Here is a 26995-nt window from a genome sequence, read left to right on the forward strand (position 1 = left end):
ATTTAATTAAATGAAACCTTGTAACGAATTCACACTGTATAGGGTAGACTGTGTACAGTTGAGACACCTTATGTCTCACGCTATGCAAACGTCATACATATATTTTAACAGAACTGCTTTTGAAATTACGATTGGAATTTTTATAGGCTACAGAAGTAAAGTCATTGTATAATATTTGTTCCTTAGTGTAAAATGGAAATGCATGGTGATTTTATTTTGTAAATAGGCTATAAGCAAAAAACTATGTTTTAGAACTAGACAAATCTCTCTGCATCAACTCTCTCCTAAAGCCAGGTTTTATTCTGGCATGTTGATAGTGTTCGACAAACGCGGCGGCGCGTTCATTTGAATGAAGAGCGCTTCTCGCTCTTGTGAGCGAACACACACTGGAACGTTAGGCCATATCGCAACGAGTGAATCGTGGCCGAGTGGTTGAACTTACGTTACGATCATGTAGATGACACGGGTTCGAATCCCGAACTAACTTGGACTACTGATATTTTTATATTAGCCTATTAATGCATTTTATAGTCTATTGTTGATGCAGAGAGATTTGTCTAGTTCTAAAACATAGTTTTTTGCTTATAGCCTATTTACAAAATAAAATCACCATGCATTTCCATTTTACACTAAGGAACAAATATTATACAATGACTTTACTTCTGTAGCCTATAAAAATTCCAATCGTAATTTCAAAAGCAGTTCTGTTAAAATATATGTATGACGTTTAAACGACAAACAATAAAATCAGAACCAGTATTTGCGTTCATGGTTCCAGTGGCAGTAATGCATCTGCGGCTTTTCAAAATGTCACAAAGCGTTTTGAGATTGTTTTGAATGAAATATTTAAGTTTATAATGAAGTGTTTTGGCACACCACGACGAGTGGCAAACTCTTTGTTTTGTTTTGCAAACTCAGCTAGCCTGTGGGGGGTTTGGTGAAGGCAATAGTTGCTTTATCGTGGGGGTGCAGGACAGAGGTGTTAATGTTCCGTCTTTCATATGGAGAGTGTCGGAGCCAGCCTGATGAGTAGGCAAAGGCAAAGTTCTTTTAAGGATTAATCTCAAAATCTCCAAAAGTCCATAGTCTATGTACAGTAGGCCCTATATCTTATTAAATTATATATTGTAATTTTATTGATTGTATTTAAAGGTTTTCCACACACAATTTCAATTTAGCAGATACAGAGCTCTTTAATTCGCGACCCACCTCGTTTTATTGTAAGGTGAATTCAGCAAGGCATGTTGTATCTTTGAAGGAACAAAAGCTATTTGTTACAGTTTTTTCTTTCGTGATTTGTGTGGATGACACACAGCGACATATACAGTATTATCAGCTGTATGGTGTTTTTTTTACGCAGAAATGCTTAATTTCGAGAAAGACCTGCCGCGCGCAGTGAGGGAGACCAAACTTACTAAAAAAATATCCAGCGCGAGAGAGGCAAAGAAAAACGCCTGTTCTTAATTTATGTTGCTTTGAACTTTTTTCGTTTTGTACCGTTTTAATTTTTTAATTTAGCTGCAATTTCTTTGACAATAGAAATTTAAAATGTTGCAAGAATAAGATTGTGTTTCTTATTTTGCATCACAAAGGGAATAAACTCTATCGATGCAACCCTGTTTAAATAAATAAACTGTTCCGACACTTTATTCATACCTTGAAATGTGCGATGGGTTTTCAAACTTAATTAATTTTCTTTTTCTTTTACATTTTCATTGTTTATTTTTTAATTGAAAGCAATACTGTATTGAAAGTATTTTTCTGATTTGTTCGATCTGTTTTGAAAAATGTCTTCCGTTGCTATGGCCGGGTATCACTGTCAGTCATCTCAATCTCGTGAATGATTCACACACACACAAAAAAAATAATTTAGCAGATTAAAGAGAGCTTCATCATCTTAATTTTCTGGTGCAATCGGCTGACAGTCTTCCTCATCAGATGTGTCGTCTTTGCAGCGGCAAATTTATGTTGTAAATTGATAATTAAACAAGATGATTGACTTTAATAAACAGATGCATATTTAAGCATCAAGAATGGAAAAACATAAACACTGTCGGCTACACTGAGATTCGATCTCAGATCGTTTGAAGCTCCGAGAGGCTATTGTTAATGCATTGACCACAGAGCTATCGTCTTTTTCGTGTTTTTTAACATTGGCAATTTACTGTCTCGAAATTATGTGTTGAAAAAATTATAAAAAAAGTGTTTTTACAAGACCTTGTGCTGTTTATTTATTTATTATTATTATTATTATTATTATGCAGATGTTAATTCAGCCATTCTGTTGGATAAAAATTGTCCCTAATGTAAAATGGAAATGAATGGTAATTTTATTTTATAAATATAAAATATTTAATATAGGCTATAGGAGAAAAAAACAATATGGTGTAGCAATATTTTAGAACTACCAAATATCTCTGCATTAATAATAAAAAAGTAGCCCATGTTTGTTCGGGATTTGAACCCGTGTCATCTGAATTATTGAAACGTAAGTTATAGCCTACCACTCGGCCACGAATTTGTTTTGTTTTGTTTTAGTTTGTTTGAAATGTATTTTTACATATTTTGCTTTCGTTAATGTTAACCAATTCTGTTGTAGCATAATAGGCCTATATTTTTTGCCTAAAAGTTTGTTTTATTCTCTGCTTTGTTTGTTTATATTTTTACATATTCAATCAGTCTCATTTTTGTTCAAATAATGAAAAACGTTTTTTTTTTTTTTTTACAAGATCTTGCGTCATGTTTTTTTTTATTTTATTTTTTTTAAATAAACATATAGGAAACTTACCTTTTAAAATGCTGCAGTTGCTGCTGTTTTGCCCTGTCACTTGCGCCACCCGGTATAGCCTAGTCATTTCGCGAACGACTTGAAATTCGACTGGTTTATTTTTGCTGCGGCAGTAGCCTAATAGGCATTGTGGTTGATTATTTATTAAAGAATTCAATTGATAATCATAACAACATGTAAGCCTATTTAATTCTGAATATAACAAAGAATGCTTAAACCGACTAACATCGGTTAGTAACTGCAAGTCCTGAAAATGTTTTAATTTTACGGTATTATTTTAATTTATTTCACTGTTATGTTTCAGTTAATAAATCTACAAACACATTAAAATAACACGAAGTAAATGACAAGTAACCTATTGACATAGCCTTTCTAAATTATAGAAAAACTGGGCACACAATGTTAACGTGTGTCTACTTTGTTTAAATTTAATGAATTTGAATTCGTTTAACCACAATATTTATCTTGAATTTATCTGTGACCTCAGCTCAGAATACTGCCGCGGCAGATTACGTCATAAAGAGAATAAACTGACACTTTTCAAAGTCTGTGATTACAGCGCCACTCAGCGGTAAAAGGCAGCAAATACACATCCCAATTTTGCCGCCGCGGGAACGGCGGCGGTAAAAGTCTCATTCTGGTTGGGCACCATCTGTAACGCTAGCCAAAGGATGACGGAAAAAAACGGATGCTGAAATACTTTTAAATGCGTTAAACTGAAAAAATTAAACGAATCTTGCATTGACGCGTTAATTTTGACAGCACTAACACATGCGATTAATTATTTAACGCAATTAATGCAGCATTTGTTTGTTTTTTCCTGTCACACACACACACTTTTATGTTAGATGCTATTAATTGATCTGACAGCGCTAGAATCATCATATATTGGGTCCTTGGCATCAAAACATTTAGGCTACAAAACAGCAATTTTTCCACTAAATGCATACAGACTTGGTAAAAATCACATGAGTCGGTCCAGTTTTGCATTGCGTGACATAACTCACCATGTACGAGGGAAAGATAAGCACTCTTTTGTGCTTTCCACATGGCCATTGCGGGTCATCCAGAAGATTTGGGTCATAGTCCCTAAAATCTCCCAGTTCATTCCCTATGAGAAAAGAGAGGGCAATAAACATGTTTAATAGTCTAAACAAGTACACAACTTAGTTATGTAGCCAATACATTTAGAACAGCAACATTTCTGATACACACTGAGCGTATGAACAGAGGACGACTATTTTGGTAGGGCACTCAATATGTTTTAATCAAGAAGTTCATGACCTAGCTCAAAAAAATACATAACACATTATTAAACTAAGGTCTTACCATAATGCTCATTAAACTGAACAGGCAGCCTCTTGTCAGGACATATTAGGGAGATTGAGGGAAAATGAAAGAGCCATGACAAGCTGTTGGCACACGCACCTGTATCAAGGCTACTCTGGTTACTGTTGGCACGTGCCAGGCTGAGGCTGCGGTGGCTGGCATTGCGAGACTGAGAGAAAGACGACGTGGAGTCGATGGTGTTTCGACGACCCAGGACATTGGTTGGATACAGGAACTGTGTGTATGACACTGTCTGCCAAGAGATTTACAGTATCATTAATCTTAATGAATATATGATCAAAGATTAAGAATGTATACTAGCCACAAAAGAGGCCATAAAATGAATATACAAGGAGAAGGGAAGATGAAAACAGTGTTCCTTTAACCACATACCTTACATTTTTTTTATTTCAAGATACGGACAATCTATGTAACTCTTGGCCCTCTAGCGGTTAAATAACAAAACTGCATGCATTTTGTGGAAGAACATTGTTTTGGTTGTGCTTCGGCTCTGCGTGACTGTGCGGATGAGTATGGTTATTATACTGCTCATAAAACATGTTCAACTACTATGCTAAAGAGATATAACAAGTTTAGATTGAAAGGATCTCAAGCTGACTAGCTGAAGACGTAACTGTAGCTGTACACATTAATAGAAACAGTACTTCCTTGAAAATTAATTTTAGCACAGCGTAAACAACCATAATGAAATGACCTTTCACAATCCATGTTTACAATGAACTCTACACATGGCAATTTATCTGTTGAGTAATAATCTACGTGTCGCATTCAAAACATTTCAAATCCCTCAGATTTCCAAAAAGCCAAGACAATGTTGATTCTTGTTTTATTACGAGCGCTGTCATGTTCTTTTTGCCAGCAGACTCTCCTCTGTTCGGCTTTTGTTTAAAACGGGAGATTCCCTGAAGATTCGAGATTTAGCAGCTCTATCTCAACCTTTCTCGTCGTGACAACTAACCTATATTTCACTCTCATTACCAAACACGCGTCAAAGTAGCAACTTTTCTCTACGGATATGACGAAGCACGCACGGTTTACACAATTTCCTGTGAAAACCATCCTGACAGGTCTAAAATCGAATTAATAGGGTCTAATCAGGTCTAAACACTATTAATAGGCTTACCATAGTGGATCAGGGTAAGAAAAAAAAACATGCACCTTTAATAACACTTAAAAAAAATGATCATTTGTACACTAACCTTGCCATCTGCACCCAATTCAACCCCCTCCAGGCCGATCACCATCTCCTTGGCACTTATGCCACCCGAGGGGTGTCGCTGGCGCCCGCTTTCTGCCTTCACATCCCTGCTGGGGCAAGAGAACAGCTCAGAGCTCCTCATGCACACACAGCGGTCTGAACTGGCAAACCTGCTACTACATCAGCCACAATAACCTGCACGCCTGCATTAGTTTTATTAAGGTTAAAAGGTATTTGAAATTTGAAATGTTGGCTTTAAGAGGATGAAAGAAAACTATATAGTATAAGTGTTATTTTTAAACCAAATTCTGTACACTTAACACAACACTAAACAGTGTTTATTCTATTATCATTGTATACACTTATACAATTAACAATCATTTTGATAAATGTTATTATAAAATATTATTTACTGAATTAAATGAATCAAGTAAAAAAATAATTGCATTGCATTATTGTTTCATGCCTCAAGGATCAAGGTGAATGGATGAATGGATAATATATATTTATAAATATATAAATATTTTGTTTGTCAGGGTCCAGGACTAATAAAAAAAAATATAATTATTATTAGCAACTGACATGACAGGGAGAATTTGGGATTCTTTTTTTTTTTTTTGTGCAAAACGAACAGAAATATAAGCTGCTGTTTCAAGATTATCACAGCTATGTTAAATTCAGGATATTATCGTTAACTAAAACCATAAATAAAATCCTTACTTGAAATTAAATAAACTACAAAACAATAAAAACTTATTTTATTTCACCATTAGCAAAATTTCTCATAAAAAAAAACTATATAGACATCTATTTTTTTTTTAAACACGACAAAATTACTAAAACTATAACTACAATTTAAATGAAATTAAATCTAATTCAAACCATTAACAAAAACTACAATAGTAGATCAATGCTATTAAAATAACTGCAGGAGGGTTAGTTAAAACTAATTTAGTGCTCAGTTACCTTTACATACTAAAGGCCTCAAAGGAAAAAACAACAACCAAGTGTCTAGAAAACTGTTAGTAGCACCCAGAAGACACAGTTATGTCACAGTTAGTATACTAACATCATGACTTTGTTTGGCAAACACTAGAAGATTTGATTATTATCTGACATGTGACGATATGAAGCAGAAACATTACATTATCTAAGTAAATAATGTTGACATGTCAACACCTAAAGTATAACTAGAGAAGAGAAACAAAACTCAAGAGACAGACCAACTAACCAACCAGGTGTGATGGCCAAAATAACCAAAAATACTGCATTTATTCACGTGCAGACTTAGAAGCGAAGTCGTATTAGTAGATGCCAGGCAGAACTCGGCGTTAGCACAGTATTTGTGAGATGTTTAGTGATGCATCAATAAACTCAGATCCCGTGAGGATACAGACAGCAGTTAAAGGTAATAGGAGCCCTTCAAACAGCTCAGTCAATGGAAAAGCATTAGGCAGGAACTAATATGAACAGGTGCCCTTGAGAGTTTTTGAATAAATATTTAAAGACAAAACCAGATTTTCAGGAGGAGTCCATGGCAACATCTAGTCAAGATCCACAGTGTACAAGAAACACTCTTGGCCATCCCATAACCAAATGATCAGTTCACCTGACTCGTTCCTTCAGCTTGCTGACATAAACCTTGTGTGTGTTTTAGTTTAACATTCAATCAGGAATACAGGAGGATCTATCGCTCCTCGGCCACTGGTGGCGCTGATGCAAGCACAACATGTCCATTAACTGGCACTACATTCAGGAAACCCCACTTAGACTGCGCTGTCAATACTGTGCACTGTACTGACAAACCGCCAAGCCAAAACATCAATGGACTAAATCATGCTGAATCTAGCATATTCATCATATTGACAGCATAACTGGGTGGTTTCAATTATATAACACTATATACATGGGGGTCCAAATGTATGAGACTACACTGAAAACAAAGCAGCATTCTGAATGTCAGAAAATGTCAGATTTCTTTTCTTCCATTAGAATATCAAGTGTTTGAGTTCATGTCTGCTCTTATTGCCATTAAAACAAATGAGGGACTGACCAAACGTCATCTTGGTATTGGAATTGGTGGAAACTTTTCAATGAAACTGTTATGCCGATAATACACTTTGCAATGCATAGTGCAAACTAATGCACTTTCAATAGTGGTCTGAGACTTTTGCAAGAGACTGTATCTATCCATATACAATATATTATAAAACACTGAGGCTTTTCTCTCTACTAGGCTTTTATCAATTGTCCACTGTACATCAATAAAAGCAAGTGTAGCCATAAACAGAAGGTTTAAAGGGATTTGATATTGCCCTTTGCCCAGTTTCAAATACAGTGTTTCACAAAGTATTCATTCTTCGTCTCACTGTATCTTTTAAAATCATTAATATTAACAGGTTTCTTTCGTAATTTATAGAATCATGATGAATGGTGCAACATCTAGCCGTTCAGTCGTTATTCATTATTGATCAAATAAAAGTATGTGAATAAAATGCAGGAGGTCATATCAACGCAATCCCCCACAGAGCCAAATCTCAGATAGTAATAAATCCAATGACTGAGATGCCCTCAAGTTACTAGAAAACAACTCTTGAGCCTCCACTCTTATGCTCAGTCAACTGCTCAATTCTTCAGTTTTTACTCGGGTTAAGAGAAAATCAAATATGCTTACACTCTATAAAGCATAAACTGTTTTAAAAATGAACAGTGTAATTATTAGCATCACCAAATGTGAGTGCAAAAGTAACTGTTTTCAAACAGGTTTCCCGAACACTCCTCCACCTTCTATTGGTCAGTCAAACAGGAAGTCCCTCCTCAAATTTACACCATTGGCTGAGCTGTGCTGGATTGGTCAGGATACTCAAACAAACAGATTAACGCACCACCATTAGCTCTCACTTTTCTCAGGGAAATAAACCCATAAATGGCTTACTTAGTTGTTTCTGCATTTCATTACAGCAATAAATTACACACTTCAGCTTAAAAACAATGGGAAAGCAAGCAATGCCAAGATGTAGATAAGAAAAACAACCCATCAGAAGTTAAATATCAAAGCAGATGGCAAGATTTATTAAATCTTAAACAAATAAGCTGAAAAGCAGTAGATTCAGGATTTAAAAAGCCTGTTCAGAAAAAAAGCGGTAAAGTCAAGGGTGAGGTCTAAAGCATGCCCAAGCTTGTTGGTCAATCTCTCTGAATTGAAATTACACACTTACTACCAAAAATCTGGACAGCTATGAAATACTGATACAAACGAGTCTAAAAACATGAAAAAATATATGACAAAAAAAAAACTTGAGGTACACTTTCGGCGTACATACTTTAAAAGAAGTATGATTATTTAAAAGAAGGACGCTAAACGTTTAATTGTGGACCCATTCTTAATCGCCAGGGAGAAAATAATCAAAATGATAAGATGGGAAAAGTGAAGGGATAAAAAAAGGTTGATGGTGAATAGAAGATTTGCATGCTGAAGAATACATACCCTGTTTGGCTACAATCTCGATAGGGCAGGACAGAAAAAACACTATAGAAGGATCTTCTGCCACTGATAAGGACTATCCTATAAAGACAAAATGATACATAAACTAATTTAAGTGAACTCTGTCAATATAGAGGTCAGGACCACAGGCAAAGATGGAGAGATACACAGCAAATAAATGATATTTAATAGTCATATATTACGTATACGAATGTATATGAAAGAATACGCAACAAAGATAAGAAAAAGAAAGGCAAACACTCTTTGAAGTAAACTTTTCTTGAGAAACCACAGAGAAACCACAGAGAAACTGAATATATTTACAAAGAAACAAAGGATTTGAGAATGGAATATTCTGCCAAGGCTTTCAAGTTCTTATATTTCCTTCAGAAGTTCAGGAACTGCTAATAAGTGATCTGAAGCACAAAATAAACTAAATAATGGATCAAAGCACAGCTGGAGACTTTTTTTTTTTTTTTCGCTCTCTCACACATCAAACACTGCAGTTAGCTTTACTAAAACAAAAGTCAAAGACTTCAAGTGTGTGTATTTGATAGATATTCTCAAAAGCCTTAAGGAAAAACAATGCTGGTCACAACCTCTTGTTTTACAACACACCCATTCACATTCAAATTCAGATTCAGATAAAAGAGAGCATCTGGCAAACACAGATGATAATAATAATAAAATACCCACTAATAATTGCCTAAAATGTTTGGGTTTCAGAGAATGTCTGAATCTTAAAAGACCAGAGGGTCAGTTAGGGATAACACACACACACACGGTGAACGTGACTTAACCAAGTACAACATGTTCCTGGATCAACATCTTTGTTGATCCTGGAAAGACATTTCAGATTTGAGGATATGTCAAGTTTAGGCTTACAACCAGGGTCAGGTGCTTCTACATCAGTGTTCATAACTTATCAGGGATAACTTATTGGTAGTTATATAGGGTTACAGGAATGTTGTTCCAGAATCAACTAAATATGTTGACCCAGGAACATGTATAACTTGAAGAAATCACTGTGACCCAAATGACACGACTTTATTAAATTGGAAGAAATATGATGTTTGCATACTTAGTGTCCATGATTATGCTGGGAAAATTCCATTAAAAAGGGAAATAATGTTGTAATAAAATCTGTGAAATCTATGGATAAATTCAGGGGGAGTGTTTCTCTCAAACACTTGGTGCGTGTGGGTGCTGCTCTTGGCGAGATGTGTGTGTGTGTGGGTTGTTGGGTAGATGTAAGAATACCTTCCATTGCGCATATCATGTTGTCTTATGTTTTTGATGAAGTGGACCTTCTTGAAACTCTTTGGTCGGGGTGAACCAGACAAAGTTCGGCATCTAGATGAAACAAAGCAGCATCAGCACTGTTTATGAAAAAAATAATATATACTATATAGCAAATTTCGGCTGCCTGACTTTTTTATTTTGTCACAATATTCAACTATATTATCGCCCAGCTCTTTATACAAAGTTGTATATATAAGTATGTCCAACTCGATCTGCTTACGTAGGGCGATACATAATACATGGAATATCGCAACTGCTCGATTACTGGTATCATTACACAATATTATCACCCATCTCTAATCTGCTAAATGTGACTAAGGCATGAAGATATTAATATATTCTAAATATTAACATCATTTTCTGTAAAGCTGATTTAAAACATGTATATTGTGAAAAGCACTATATAAATAAATTAGACTTGACGACTTATGACCATATCATTTTCTTACACTAACTTTTTTTTCCCTCTTAATTTATTTATTGTTATATAAGCGTTATCCTAGTGTAACTCCCTCCAAGCACTTCTAGTAAACCAGAATATGTCTGAAGATGTCTCGTTAAAGATTAATTAAAACAATTGTGTTAAATATAAACTATGTGCAATGTTTCAAAATCATATTGGACAGCGCTAAAATCACTTTTAAAAGTAAAGAGATTTATCTAATGTTAACTGAAGGAATAATTAAATGGGTAACCATACCAATAATTAACCACAATTTTGGCAGAATCAAACAATTACCATGTAATGTCTCTAGCTGTTGAGAAGTTTCTGCACAAAACATGAATGTTCCTACTGGTAAAATACCTGCGTAGAGGGGCGTTCTCCTCAATATCCTCAAGAGTCTCCAGTGAAGAACGCTGGGATATTAGTCTCCGCCTGCAAATTAACAACAACGGTGAGATTTTGTTTTGCTCCATTCACAGCCATGAACGTAAAAACTTCACATTTTCATATATTCCTTGAATGACATGAAGGTAAGCACATTTCGCTTCGTTTGATGGAATGGGAATAGGGAATGTTGCAGGCAAGACTCGAACCAGTGATAACCAAATGTCTCCATTTTGGTGTTTTAAAGTCGGACTTATGCCTGGTACACATTGTACGATTTTTGATTTCTGTGGTCATGGCTCCTACAACCTAGGCCTACATCTATTGGCTAGCCAATAAAAATGCAGCATGAAATGGCGTATTGATCAGCAGTATGATCAGCGACATGGCTCTAAAACTTAAAACTACTTACCTCAAGCTCCATTTGCAAAATTGGCATTTTAAGTTGGCCTCTTTTCCCTATAGCCATGTCCGCATATATATTCTCCTCTTTTGCTTCTTCCTTTTTTTTTAAGCACATAAAAACCACAATTGCCAAAGTGCGATTCATCTTGCTCTATTTGTTTACCACTAGCGCATGCTGATGACGTTTTATTCTTCTATACTACCTTGCGTCGTAGCCTACGATCCAATAGGTGTCATATCGTACAGTCTAAGTACATGTCGTACCCGAGTTTATTAGATGTACAGTGTGATTTGTAATGATCTTATAGGATTGTCGTGATCAGTATCAGGCATTACATGTGCTATGATTAGACCTACACACTCAACAAATAATCAATTCATTACAGTTGTTGCCACACAGTAGGCTCATGTACAAAAATAGCACAGCATTTCACACACCACCTATTGAGTCAAACATATAACCAACTTACGAATTAGCACACTGCCAGAAAAAGATTAGTTGAGAACAACATTAGAGCATTACTTCAAATCCAGGTTAAAGTTTTCCCATCAGTACCAAACCTTTTGTGTTTGACTTTTTTTTCCTGATGTAATATGAGATCACACACAGAATGTTCCAGAAACAAGCCCCTGTAAGAGGATAAGTCACAGCTCCAGCACAGATTTCAGTTACATTTTTCACATAACACATTCCTTCTCACAGGCTGAGGTAATGAGGAACATATATTAGTCTGCTGCTGATAAGGTACAACACACATGGGAGATTGAGAAAATGCCTAATAAGCAACACTTGTTTCTATTTCAAGACATTATCATAAGCTGTTTTTCACACACTCTGAGCTTGAGTTCTTGATTTTTGCTTTTCAGGGGCAGATAGCAGCTCCTTGTTGCAAAGACCTGTATCTGTAGAAACGTGGGCTGATGAATGTTTGTGTTCCTGCCAAAAGAGCTCTGAATTCAGACCAATAACAGACACCTGATAAGAGTGTGACTACTGTGAAAGTACACTGTATGTAGAGTTCATTCAACTCTTCTTTCTATTATCTTCCACATTTAAATTTAATGTATCCTTGCTAAATAAAAGCAATTTCTTTTTTTATTTTATTATACTAACTCCAAGATCAGGTTTGTGTAAATATTGCTCCATTGTGCAACCAAGTGTTGAGGACATTTTAATTTTTGCACTCTGACATAGGCATCTGTTGACCTGACAATCTCAGAGAAATTAAATTTGATGTATAAGCGATTTGAAACTGGCTCTTTACACACCCTCAAAATTCCACTTAATTTTTTTTATTCATCAAACACTCCATCAGATCTTCCTCAAGCAGCCTGAGACTTCCACGCACTTGTTATGGTGCATTCCATTTCTCCTCGTAAGTGGGAAATTCCTAGTTCCCAGTAGGAACTTCTATCTGGAACGCAACAAAGGTCCCGTGACATGGATTATTTTATAATGTTTCCTGGGGTGCCCTTATAATGTTAGTATGTTTTTAAGATCAAAAATTTTAATAATTTAGAAATAAAAGGCATTTTTCCTATCCTGATTTTAGCCTCTGTTTTGAACACTGTTTGAAGGGGCGTGTCTGCTGTGAGACTTCAGTGTAAACGCCCACTGCTGTGATTGGCTGACATGCTTGCATATGAAATATCTAGCATTACATGTGGAACTCTCTCGAATACTTTTACTATTACAGCTATTGAGATTAACGCATCGTGAGACGTTTTTTAAGTATTTAGATCTATTCCCATCACATAAAAGGTTGCAGTGATGAGCACTGAGCAGATGACAGCCTGTTGATTGCGTGAATCTTATTGCAACGCAGTTTCTGCACTCTCACTAATGCTTTCACCAATGCAAACATGAGATAAGTACCGTAAGAGCTTTGTTGTGCAGCGTAACAGCGTCATTGGTTTCATAACGAGTTATGGCAAGTGTCCAGATAAACTCGCGCTGTGTGATTGACAGCTTGGGCGATTGGAAAGGGATTGTTCTTTGATCGCTTTCTGTATATATTTTAATCACAGTTTAAATTAGATTATTTTCATCCTACCAAGAGAAACGATGTGAAGTTGATATTTTAGTCACTGGCTTGACTTACTGATGCATAAACAGTATTGAACGATTTTGAGAGAAAGATTATCTGTCTGAACTTGAACAATTACACATCAGACATTCACATAACCCACTGGTTCTTCAGAGGCTCGGATGAAGGAACTAAAAAAATACTTTTGTGTTCATTTGTACATCCAAACACTGAGCAACTGCCATGCTTCGCTCGTTTGCAAACCACGATGTCTCTCGAGGAAAAACCACTATCGCGCTCGCGCAGATCATTTTCTCATGGGTGGGCCAAATTCTCTTTGCGGGCAAAAAGAAAGGGGAGGTGACCTTTCCCCTTATGACGACATAAGGGGAAGATTTCTAGATTTGCCCGTCTGAGCTTTCATTTTCTCAAAAATACCCAGGGCTTGGTTTACACCTATCAAAATCTCTACTAGCCACTGGGGGACCATAGGCAGGCTAGGGGAACTCATATTAATGTTAAAAAACCTCATAAAGTGAAATTTTCATGTCATGGGACCTTTAAGTTTGAGTTGCAACAACCCCGACTTCAGAATCCATTATGGCCGCATCAACTGTAGTGAAACAGCAGTACTTTATTGTTTATTAGCAATTTTGTTTGTCTGTGTCCACACTTGTAGTTTGGTTCGCTTGGTTCGTTTGGTCTGGACCAATTTTTTTTTTTTTTGCATTTCCATTTTAACACCGAACCTAAATATACCAAGCCTAAAGGCATAGGGATATGTTCACAACCTGATTGGTCAGCTTTTATTTTAACTTACCGAACAGCCAAAACAATGCTGTGTTCTGGGATAAATATGCTTAATGTATGTGCGTAGCTACATATGATGGTATTTTGACCAGCCGAGAGCTTGTGAAGAGCTTATAAAATGTGTAAAGGAGTCAAAACAGCGGCAGGAATCCCTCCGTCACACACACAAATGAAGATCTGCTGTGAGGAGACACGGTTCTGATGCCTGTACTGAACTGTGATGGGCAACAGTGACAATGATGAGAAAAAACAGGTTTGCTTGAGCATTCTGTCCTTTTTAGTTTCACATCTTGTGACATCATGCATTTTTTGTTGGTTTACATGTCCATGTTGCGTTCATATTTCATTTGAACCACACCAGAGTTCATTTGGATGTGGACCGAGACCCATCTTTCCAGAGGTCTCGATCCGCTTGTTTGATGCCACCAGGGTTCAGATGGCAGCGTTCACACTTATTCAAATGAACCGCACTAACAGAGCAATCGCACCAGGGTTCGTTTTAATCAAACCAAACATGGCAAGTGTTAACACACTCAAACTCAGTGGTGCAAACAGTACTATCCAACCTCTATTTGTGGACATGATACTTCAGTGCAAAATACTGTTTGTATTTCAAAAAAGCAAGCACAACAAAGATTTGCCTGGACGCGTCCATCTTAATTTTCAGACCCGTTTACAGGAATGCTCATATGTGGAATACGGTCAACTCGTATCATTCCCAGCACCGACATCCCTCTTCCGAGGTAAATGGAAAGCAGCATTAGTGTGACTCTGGGCAATGATGGTTACATGAACACTTATAGCAAGTGGAATAATCAGTCTGTGATTAGAAAGCAACTGAACGAGGCCACTTCACCAGCAGTACTTGCCTTGTACAATAACACCAGAGAGAACAGGCTGCCCACAACAACACCTCAAACTTACTCCACATGGCAATCTACATAAACTTCCCTTTGGTGTATTTCAACCACTGTTAGTTTGGTCACATTCCCAAGGAAACACAGCATACTCTAGTCCTAAAAAGCAATGCTTCAAAGCATGCGAGGTATGTTGTTGTGTTCCAAAAAGTGTTCAAAACAACAGCACTTCACGCTGCTTTCTCAGCATTGCTGCCAGGGGGCGCTATTACAGTGTCTACAGTACCTGCGTCCCATTTCATATTTCACAAAACTATTCTACGCTGAAAAACAGTGAGGCGCAGTGCACTATAAGTGCAACAAAAAAAAATGGGAACGGACACTTAAGTCGCAGCTTTTTTTATAGATAAATTACACAAGTCCTTCAAAAAGAAAATGGCAAATGCTTCAGTGTAGCAAAAAAACATTCCTTGTTTTGAAGGAATGATCTTCAGTTTGAAGAAAATCTTTCTGAGATAGTCGAAGTTAGTAAACTGTTGGCATGTTAAAAGCTAGTTACCTCAAAAACACATTTGGTTGATCGCAGTCAAAATAGGAGTTTACGCGGAGATGATAACGTTTTTAAATTTTTTTTGCACCTTGGAACCTATTTCAGGGTTTGCGTTCTCGAGCCGCCAGACACTGTTGTTGTGCGGATGGGTGGGCCGGAGCGCGTTAAGGGTTTTCTGTTAGAACGGTGTCGTGTTAGCGGCCTCTAAGTTAATAACTAATGATCTTTGCAACGGAAGTGAATCAATCAATCAAAACTAACTTTAGCTGGACAATAACTTTATCCTAGAGCTGCTGTAAAGCCAAAACAATCTCTGTTACTTTAATGTCCTATTATCACTGTAAAGCTGCTTTGAAACAATCTATATTGTTAAAAGCGCTATATAAATGAAGGTGACTTGACGACACCACTGTTAAAAATGTATTTGTCACTGAATTCATTATTCATTCAAGAGCTTCGTTCAGAAACGCTGATTAATCCAGTAATGAAACAAGTGAAGTATTTCAATCATTGAATCATTGAATCATTCACTCAAACCAATTTTTTTTATAATTCATTCCAATTAATTAAACATATCAAATAGACTGTTAAACAGAGTTTGTCAAACCTCTAACCTTTAAGTAAATTAAATTTTATTTTTCGTGATCTCTATTTCTGTACTTGTTTTGATCGTTACAAGTTGGAATTCAATACAAATACATTTAGATATTTAGAAGTGACATCGTTAGGCTTATTATTTTCAACAAAACAAGCTAATTGCCAGCACAAAATACAGTATAATAGCATTGTAATATAACAATATATACAAATTAAAAACAAAGCAAAACACACCTGATGCACATTCTTTATTTTTTTAGAAGTAGATTGTAAAAACCTTGCTGTACTTTTGTGTAAATTAAGAGAATGTACACCACCATACTGCCCCGACGCAAGTGACTTGAAAACCCATCCTTTATTTCTACCAGATCTGCTTGCCAGTATTACACAACAGCATTTCCTTGAACTCAATCTTTAAAATAGCACCATTCCTTGTTTTAAGTGCGGGATTTAATCCTGTAAAAGTCCTTTGTTCCTGAAAATTCTCAGGAAAAAAGCAATGCAGCAAGCCACGACAGCACGTTTTTTTTTAATCACGTCTTGGCGAACATTTGCCTGGTTGCAATTTCCACCACATCCAATACTGGTTTCACGGTTTGGTTTAAAACCTTATTCTAACTCCCTTTATTTCACTGGAAAAAAATGTCAGCATAATCTTTCAGCAATGCCAGCTAACCGCACAATAGAAAGGAAAAGGACACGCTCCATCCAAAACATGGCCTGTTTCAATGGTTATGGAACACATCCAATAATGAGTCTGGAAGAAATGTCAATGTTTGGTTTAGAATAAGTTAGGTGCAATGCTTAAAAGATTTCACAATATGTGGAAAAAGAAAAACCAAAGATCTTTAGGACAAAGTAGATCATAAATGTGTCCCTCTCTGTCCCATTCATGTGCTCTAAAATAAATTCACAGTATATTCCTGAATATAAGTTTCTGTACTACAACACTAACTTTTACTGTCTAATAAAAACTGACTTCATAGTGAACAAAAGTATGAAATTATGTAACACAATAGTTACTGGAGCCTGTGTTAAAGTAGTCTTTTAAACTGTGCATAGTTTTTTTTCTTCTATTTGCTGCAATTTTGCTGTTGCAAGAAGCATGTTGCTTGTTTTGTAATGTTCATTTTATTTTTATCTAAAATTATGTCTGTTGATCTCTCCAAGTCCTGTAACAAATTGTTCTGTAACACTATCTGGGACAAAAATAATTAAAAGGCCTACATTTCCAGTCAAAGGCTATACTGAATACTAATCCCTATAATGGAAAGACAACAATTTTACACTTATTTTCAGAACACTGATTATTTTGTTTTGTTTTTTCGGAAACACTTTACAATAAGGTTCATTAGTTAACATTAGTTAATGTATTAACTAACAATGATCAATGCATTTGTTACAGTATTTATTAATCTTTGTTAATGTTAGTTAATAAAAATACAGCTGTTCATTGTTTGTTCATGTTAGTTCACAGTGCATTAACTAATGTTAACAAATACAACCTTTGATTTTAATAATGTATTAGTAAATGTTGAAATTAATATTAACTAAGATTAATAAATGCTGAAGAAGTATTGTTCATTCTTAGTTAATGCTAACTAAGGTAGTTAACTAATGATCCTTATTGTAAAGCTTTACCGTTTTTTCTTCAGTAATTTGATCTGCTAAGGCAGGAAAAAACTTGTCCTGCATTGATTTCCCAGTAAAACTACGAATACAGAATTATTGTAAATTACTGCTAAATACCTTGGACATTTTTGGAGCGCTATACTTAGTTGTCTTGGAGAACTATTGCAATCGCGAGGCAAGATTGAGTTGGCACCATAAATACACAGGCCATTTACACAGATGTATAGCTACCCATTAGAGTGCAAGAATTACGTAACACCACACTCTTCACACAGTGAGACCTGAACGGCTTGCAATAATGCTTTTGTTTGGTTCGCCCAATCAAGGCAGACCGTCTGGTAGCTTAGACAGAAGGCCCTGAAGAACAGGATCGTATAGGGTGTGTGTGCCTACATGTTTTTCGGAGGCATGTGCCAGCACATGAGAGGCACGACTACTCTGCACAGTCTCTCTTCACAGGCTGCTCTTGGCAGCGCATCTAAAGGTTTCGGTCTTCCTGGCGGAAAGTGGCAGCCCATGCAGGAGGGGGTCTGGGAGAGGAAGTGGAGGTCAGAGGCAGGGAGTGGAGGGAGGAAGAGGGGGAACGGAGTCGGGGCAGAGACTGGGCATCCTGCCTGGAACCAGTGTTTGTTTCCAGCAGCTGCCCATTAAGAACAAGTCCCACACTGTTTAAAGCTCAAGTATGTAATTGTTAAAATACTTTCTCCTATCTGAGCTTAATATGAGGAGATGACTATACACAGTAAAAAAAAAAAAAAAAAAAAAATCTGAAATTTACGGTAAAGAACAAAAAAAAAGCTGTAGTTGCCAGTAAAAGTGGTGAAAAAACATGCTCAGGTGAAGAAATGAGTTAAGCTGAACCAATGTTAAACGAGGGGATTGTTTCAGGAAACCTGTTTGAAAACAATCATTGTTTATACTATTCTTTTTGGTAGCTCAAAAATTACACACTTCACCTTTAAGAAAAAGTACAAGCATTTGTGTGAATTATCGAAATCAGAACAACTGTCCTCATAACAAATATGGCTTACTTTAAATATGGCAACTTCACCTTGAAGCTAAATGAGAAAAGTTGCATATAAGTTGCGCTGCCATTTTCTTTAAGTAATATTTCAAAGTAAAAGTTGTCAAAATTATATCAACAGCAATTCAATTACCACAAAGCTAGTATCATAACATACAAGGTTACAGATTTTGAGTAAATAATGGCTTCCACTTTGTCTGTTAATCAAAGAAAGCTATCTTATGGCCTCAAAAAACAGAATATAACACGTAATGTGGACTACTTTTATGATACTTTTGTTTTTGTTGTTTTTACAGTATGAATAATCTCTAAATTCTGCTAAATATCACATGTTCTCAGTTAAAACATCTAAATATGTTCTAAAAATTATTTTAAAATGATTTTAATTTTTGGGTGAACCATACCTTTAAAGATACACAAAAAAAAAAAAAGGCAACACTTTATTTTACAGTATTTTGTTACATGCATTTACTTTAGTAATAAACTATAAATTATGCATAATTACATGCAACTAACCCTAAACAAATCCTAACCCTATAGTAAGTACATGAACTTAATTAATATTACTATGTACTTAAATGTATAATTACACTGTAATACTGACACCTTAAAATAAAGTGTAACCCAAAATGTATATAATGAGCGAGTGCATCATGAATCCATCTTTCAAACTGTGAATAACTACGGTACGCCTATAATAAGGGTTTATATTCTGACTATGGAATGTTTTTCTATAAGACACGTGGCGGTTTTGTTTATTAACTGCTAGAGCGCCAAAAGTTACATAAGTGTACCTTTAAGAGGTTTTTCTATCTGATCTGACCTTTAAACATTTTACTGATGAACCCTAGACAGAATGATTCAGGCATATTAAATTTGTTTGGAGTAAAACCAGTTCATGTAGATGTTAGGTCATGAAGTGCATTTTGACCCACCTTGCACAACTAAACCAACAGCAGACACACAATCATTAAATGAAGCAAGAATTAGGTTTCAGGTCAGTTCAGTGAAGCTCTGAAACAGTTACTGTCCTGAGAAAATAGTTGTGCATTGAATCAATGGTTATGTGTCATTGTTACAGTGTAATTATATATTTAAGTACTGAGAAATATTAAGCAACTACATGTACTTACTTACTCTAGGGTTAGGGTAGGATTAGGATTTGGTTGAGGGTTAGTTGCATGTAATTATGTTATTACTATGGTACATGTAACATATGTAACAAGGACACTGTAAAATAAAGTGTTGCCTAACATTTCTGTAATATGTTGTAGGTCCAATTTCTTATACAAACAAAATATACTACCTATATTCACAAACACCTTCCCTGCTGTCTCTCTGGCTCAATAACAAAACAACTGAACAAAGGACGCCCAACTCGGAAGCATGGCCTCTAGAGTCTCAGATTACAGCATGTTGATATGTTCAGATTAAAGCACACAAAGCAGGTGCAGAAGATGTGTGTGTGTTGCATGCTAGAAAGAGAAAGTAAGCGATCCTGTAACGCGAACGTTAATGAGTGTAGATTTGGCTGTGCTTTGCATGCCTCTGAAGCAACAGTTAGAGCAAAAGACACTGGCTGTTTGGCTGAGATTGAAATGTTGTGGTTATGCTGGTTAGAACTGAAAGTAACGTGCCCTGCAGACACTTCGGTGTCACCACCTGCTCCTCTCCGATTAGACACACTTGTCACTATGACCATGCTAAATATATGATGCCGGGACTTTAAAGATACTGGCTGCAGTGTGTTTTTCTTCAACGAGGACATTTCGGAAAGAAACATTAAGGATCTTCACATCTTAATAGTTCCGAATCAGAATATGAGGATTATTACTGCTACTATAGAGGACCATTAGAAATAAAATTAACCAGATAAACCACAGCTGATTAACTAAAAGTAATTTAATCTGTATTGAAAGATATCTTTTAAATTCTTGTTTAAATGTTGTGGTCCCACTGCGAAAGAGCTGAAGTGAAAAATTCACCCATGCGAATGGTGTCATCAGCTGTATCCACAGAGAGAATGAAGGTCACTTCAGGATATTAATGAAGGATGTACTGTAGTAAAGTCTGAATGGAGTTTATTGATTGATTGATTTTTTTGAGGGACTGTGTTTAATGTGTCTAATGGGGCCATTAGTTCAATGGCAGCTAATCTCCTATTTCAATAAAGTCTAGGTAATCCCTCACTTCACAACTTTTATAATGTGTATTCCTCTAAGAATATACCTGTATCCCACTGTGACACACTTCTATCAGTTCATTGTATCAAACAAATATTATGTTTTTTACATAAGTACAAAGTAGTTAAAGACACCTGATATAAAGTGAGACCAACTACACAGGTATACATTTGATGTACTGTATTGTCCGGATTTCTAAAGTTTGAAAACTATAGACTGTAACCGTTTTTTTTTTACATTACAGTATGATGTTGCAATGCAAGTGCAAATGTTAGAACTTTGCAGGTCTATCACCATTTTATATTATTATTATAGAAATGTGTTTTTCACCAAAAACTATTTAGACACTTATGCCACACTTACAAATGCATGAACGCTATCATATTCAATATATTAAAAGGGATATATTGAAAAATTCACCCAAAAATTCATGTCATTAAATGTCATTAATTACTCACTCTCATGTTGTTTCAAACCTGTAAGACTTTCATTCATCTTCCTAACACAAATGAAGATCTTTTTGATGAAATCTGAGAGCTTTCCATCCCTCCATTGACAGCTACGCAACTACCACTTTGATGCTTCAAAAAGTTCATAAAGAGATCGTAAAACTAATCCATATGAATTGAGTGGTTAGTCTAAATTTTCTGAAGAGACACAATTACTTTATATAATGAACAGATTAAATTTTTTGAAGCTCAAACGTGCTGCATAACACAAGAATGAATAACATCGGTTCTTGCAGAAGCTCAAACGTGCTGCGTAACAATAATTAACCTCATTGGTTCTTGGTGAAGCTCAAACGTGCAGCGTAACACGAGAATTAACCTCATTGGTTCTTGCAGAGGCTCAAACGTGCTGCGTAACACGAGAATGAACCTCATTTGTTCTTGCAGAAGCTCAAACGTGCTGTGTAACACGAGAATGAATCTCATTGGTTCTTGCTGAAGCTCAAACGTGCTGAGTAACATGAATGAACCTCATTTGTTCTTGCAGAAGCTCAAACGTGCTGTGTAACACGAGAATGAATCTCATTGGTTCTTGCAGAAGCTCAAACGTGCTGCGTAACACAAGAATGAACCTCATTGGTTCTTGATGAAGCTCAAACGTGCTGCGTAACATGAGAATGAATCTCATTGGTTCTTGCTGAAGCTCAAACATGCTGCGTAACATGAATGAATCTCATTGGTTCTTGCAGAAGCTCAAACGTGCTGCGTAACACAAGAATGAACCTCATTGGTTCTTGCAAAAGCTCAAACGTGCTGCGTAACACGAGAATGAACCTCATTGGTTCTTGCAAAAGCTCAAACGTGCTGCGTAACACGAGAATGAACCTCATTGGTTCTTGATGAAGCTCAAACGTGCTGCGTAACATGAATGAATCTCATTGGTTCTTGCTGTAGCTCAAACGTGCTGCGTAACATGAGAATGAACCTCATTGGTTCTTGCAAAAGCTCAAACGTGCTGCGTAACACGAGAATGAACCTCATTGGTTCTTGCGGAAGCTGAAACGTGCTGCGTAACACGAGAATGAACCTCATTTGTTCTTGATGAAGCTCAAACGTGCTGCGTAACATGAATGAATCTCATTGGTTCTTGATGAAGCTCAAACGTGCTGCGTAACATGAATGAATCTCATTGGTTCTTGCTGAAGCTCAAACCTGCTGCGTAACACGAGAATGAACCTCACTGGTTCTTGCGGAAGCTCAAACGTGCTGCGTAACACGAGAATGAACCTCATTTGTTCTTGATGAAGCTCAAATGTGCTGCGTAACATGAATGAATCTCATTGGTTCTTGATGAAGCTCAAACGTGCTGTGTAACACGAGAATGAACCTCATTGGTTCTTGATGAAGCTCAAACGTGCTGCGTAACATGAGAATGAATCTCATTGGTTCTTGCTGAAGCTCAAACATGCTGCGTAACATGAATGAATCTCATTGGTTCTTGCAGAAGCTCAAACGTGCTGCGTAACACGAGAATGAACCTCATTGGTTCTTGATGAAGCTCAAACGTGCTGCGTAACATGAATGAATCTCATTGGTTCTTGCTGAAGCTCAAACGTGCTGCGTAACATGAATGAATCTCATTGGTTCTTGCTTAAGCTCAAACGTGCTGCGTAACATGAGAATGAATCTCATCGGTTCTTGCTGAAGCTCAAACGTGCTGCGTAACACGAGAATGAACCTCATTGGTTCTTGCAGAAGCTCAAACGTGCTGCGTAACACGAGAATGAACCTCATTGGTTCTTGCAGAAGCTCAAACGTGCTGCGTAACACGAGAATGAACCTCAAACGTGCTGCGTAACACGAGAATGAACCTCATTGGTTCTTGCAGAAGCTCAAACGTGCTGCGTAACACGAGAATGTACCTCATTGGTTCTTGATGAAGCTCAAACGTGCTGCGTAACATGAGAATGAATCTCATTGGTTCTTGCTGAAGCTCAAACGTGCTGCGTAACACGAGAATGAACCTCATTGGTTCTTGCTGAAGCTCAAACGTGCTGCGTAACACGAGAATGAACCTCATTGGTTCTTGCTGAAGCTCAAACGTGCTGCGTAACACGAGAATGAACCTCATTGGTTCTTGCAGAAGCTCAAACGTGCTGCGTAACACGAGAATGAACCTCATTGGTTCTTGCAGAAGCTCAAACGTGCTGCGTAACACGAGAATGTACCTCATTGGTTCTTGATGAAGCTCAAACGTGCTGCGTAACATGAATGAATCTCATTGGTTCTTGCTGAAGCTCAAACGTGCTGCGTAACACGAGAATGAACCTCATTGGTTCTTGCTGAAGCTCAAACGTGCTGCGTAACACGAGAATGAACCTCATTGGTTCTTGCTGAAGCTCAAACGTGCTGCGTAACACGAGAATGAACCTCATTGGTTCTTGCAGAAGCTCAAACGTGCTGCGTAACACGAGAATGAACCTCATTGGTTCTTGCAGAAGCTCAAACGTGCTGCGTAACACGAGAATGAACCTCATTGGTTCTTGCAGAAGCTCAAACGTGCTGCGTAACACGAGAATGAACCTCATTGGTTCTTGCTGAAGCTCTAACGTGCTGCGTAACACGAGAATGAACCTCATTGGTTCTTGCTGAAGCTCAAACGTGCTGCGTAACATGAGAATGAACCTCATTGGTTCTTGCTGAAGCTCAAACGTGCTGCGTAACATGAGAATGAACCTTATTGGTTCTCACACGTCAAGTGAACATGATTGAGCTTCTGTTTACCACAACTGATGTGTGAGTTCATGAATGTTTATGTGAATAAAAGTCTAAATTCAATCTGTTCATCATCATCTAAAGCAATCAAGTTTCTACAGAAAATTTGGATTAAACCACTCAACTTATATGGATTAGTTTCACAATCTCTTTTGAACTTTTTGAAGAGCTATAGTCGCCCTTTTGAAGCGCCTCAACGGAGGGACAGAAAGCTCTCAGATTCCATCAAAAAGTTTTTCATTTGTTTTCCGAAGATGAACTAAAGTCTAACGGGTCTGGAACGACATGAGGGTGAGTAATTAATGTCAGAATTTTCCTTTTTGGGTGAACTATCCCTTTAAATATGAAACTGAATTATTTATTTTAAAGAAAGATGATACTCTCTTGTTTTTCACACAAGCAAAATGGCAAAAAAAAAAAAAAAAAAAAAAAAAAAAAAAAAAGTTAAAACAATAGGTATACTGATCAAAAAAAGTCGACAGAAATTTTGTGGTAGTCAGATGTAAGTGGAACATGTTCATAGTTTATTTACCTGTGTGAACTTGAGGACATAAATTAGTTAAAACAAAGCATCTGTAAAAATGACTAAAAAGTGACGTCAGCACAAATGCCATAACAGAATATTTATGCACAACAATATCAATGCATTCCTACAAGTGAGCTCAGTAAAATGGATTAGATTAGTTGGTATATCTGGAAGTACTGAAAATGAACAACTTGCATGTTAATAACCGCTGTAATTAATGACGTGTCCGCATCTCAATGCATATAAGTTTACCTGGATCTCTGCAGCTCCAGAGCAGAGTTGGCAATCTGCCCTCCATCTAGACAGCCGTAGTTCTGGCTGGACTGCCTGGAGTAGGACACGGGCAGGATTCCCTGAGTGTACGTCTGGAGTCTCCCTCTCGTAGCCGGTGGGACAGCTGAGAAAGGGGAGCTGAACACGGCCTGGAGCACCTGAGCACCGCACACATCCCCCTCCGCACCCGCACCGCACGCTGGAGGAGGAGGAGGAGCACCAGAGGCCGGGATCCCAGCCATGAAACCAGCAGCTCGGGCACTGCTGAGAGCCTGGTTCGCTGCCTCGGCCAATGCCTGCTGGCCCACTGCAGAAACCAGGCTCTGTCTAGTCCTCGAGCTGTCCTCGTCCTCGGTCTGACTCTCCCCGTCATCCTGCACCGGTCGTCCGTCCAGAGAGATGTTGCTGAGGAATGAGAGTGCAGCTTGTCTCCGTCGTGGATCTATCGCGCGCTTCCGCGTGTGCTCCAAACTGGAGGGCTTCATCTGCAGCGCGCTCGCCATTACGCGTGGGATAATGCGTGTTTGTCAACGGAGAGGGTTCATGGTGATTGTTTGGATGTGGGGTGAAATTGGTGGTCAAAACGCCATGGCGTTGGCTTTTAAGTGCCTGCTGTGTTTTACTGTGTGTGTGTGTATGTATGTGTGTGCAGAAAAGCTGGGTCACGTGTGTGCAGTATTGTGGCAGCAGGAGCTTTGGTCTGACCAATAGGGATTCATTAGAACGAGGCGGTGTCCCGAAACACAGTGAGTCGCCTATCTAGACAGCATTCTGAGCGCTTTCGGAATTCAGTTCAAAATTCTAGACCGCAGTCGTTTAGTTAAAGCCGAATGTATTCTGAGCACGACCACTATGCTAAAAAAAATGTTGCCTAAGTTAGGAGGCTCACTACATTTTGAAACACAGCCTGCGTGTTTTCACCCATGCCTTCATTTTTTGCTCCACCCTTTGGGGCTACTTGGACAGGACATTAAAAAATAAAAATGACATATAAGTAAACATTTCAGGCACACGAACAGTCGATAGTCTTGCTGCCCTTTAAATGTCGTTATTGTGCGTTTAAATAGCCTAATATTTCAACTCACCCTTCATTTTCAAATGTGTTGCACTAGTTCATGTGATGATTGTAGTTCATAACCAAACCAACTGGCAAAATACCTTCTCCATTATTAAAACTTTTAGCTAAACATATTGAATTTTAACTTGTGTATTCTTTACATCAGTTTAACCTTGTAGCTAGATCTGATTACTAGCTGGCCACTTCATCTGCCCTTGTGGAAAAATAAGTACACTTTAGCATACTTTTAACTTATTATTATGTAAATATACATTTACTGTGCAGACTGAATATATTTTTTCCAACGTGGAGCTGCATGTTAGCTACAGTTGAATGAAAATGTATTGGTAACACTTTACAATAAGGTGCATTTGTTAACATTAGTTAATGTATTTAACTAACTATTAGCAATAGCCTACATTTGTTACAGTATTTATTAATCTTTGTTAATATTAGGTAATAAAAATACAGCTGTTCATTGTTTGTTCAAGTTAGTTCACAGTGCATTAACTAATGTTAACAAATACAATGTTTTATTTTAATAATGTATTAGTAAATGTTGAAATTAATATTAACTAAGATTAATAAATGCTTTAGAAGTGTTGTTCATTCTTGGTTCATGTTAACTAATGAACCTTATGTAAAGTGCTACAGATGTATTATAGTTTAAATTCATATGAAAAGTAATTAGGATTTCCCCACTTAAGTGTACCTGGATATGTATTCATCTATATATGTACTGACAAGCATTCATTGTAAACTGAAATATACTTTGTCATTACACATTTATGATAATGAAGTGGCAATTTAGAACATTTAAAATATATGGACTTTAAGTGTAATATAAAATAACACACTACTGTTAAAATTATTTTTTAT

The 26995-nt window shown here is 37.0% G+C and overlaps 1 protein-coding gene across 2 annotated transcripts in view; it reads right to left on the minus strand.

Moving 5' to 3' along the window:
- cables1 (Cdk5 and Abl enzyme substrate 1) overlaps window positions 1-26252 on the minus strand; it is a 36451-nt gene extending 10199 nt beyond the window's left edge. The window contains exons 1-7 of one of the 2 annotated variants that reach the window (XM_084120229.1): window positions 25039-26251; window positions 10928-10999; window positions 10081-10173; window positions 8824-8901; window positions 5338-5443; window positions 4217-4370; window positions 3796-3899 (exon numbers count right to left, since the gene is read on the minus strand). In XM_084120229.1, coding sequence (XP_083976355.1) covers window positions 3796-3899; window positions 4217-4370; window positions 5338-5443; window positions 8824-8901; window positions 10081-10173; window positions 10928-10999; window positions 25039-25562 — 1131 coding nt within the window. In that variant the 5' untranslated portion in view covers window positions 25563-26251. Of the gene's footprint in view, window positions 1-3795; window positions 3900-4216; window positions 4371-5337; window positions 5444-8823; window positions 8902-10080; window positions 10174-10927; window positions 11000-25038 lie in introns of both variants that reach the window. The other variant, XM_084120230.1, reaches the window with a different exon arrangement.
- Window positions 26253-26995: the final 743 nt, after the last annotated feature.

The sequence above is a fragment of the Abramis brama genome (genome assembly GCF_963993115.1).
Source record: "Abramis brama genome assembly, chromosome: 7".
Taxonomy (NCBI): domain Eukaryota; kingdom Metazoa; phylum Chordata; class Actinopteri; order Cypriniformes; family Leuciscidae; genus Abramis; species Abramis brama.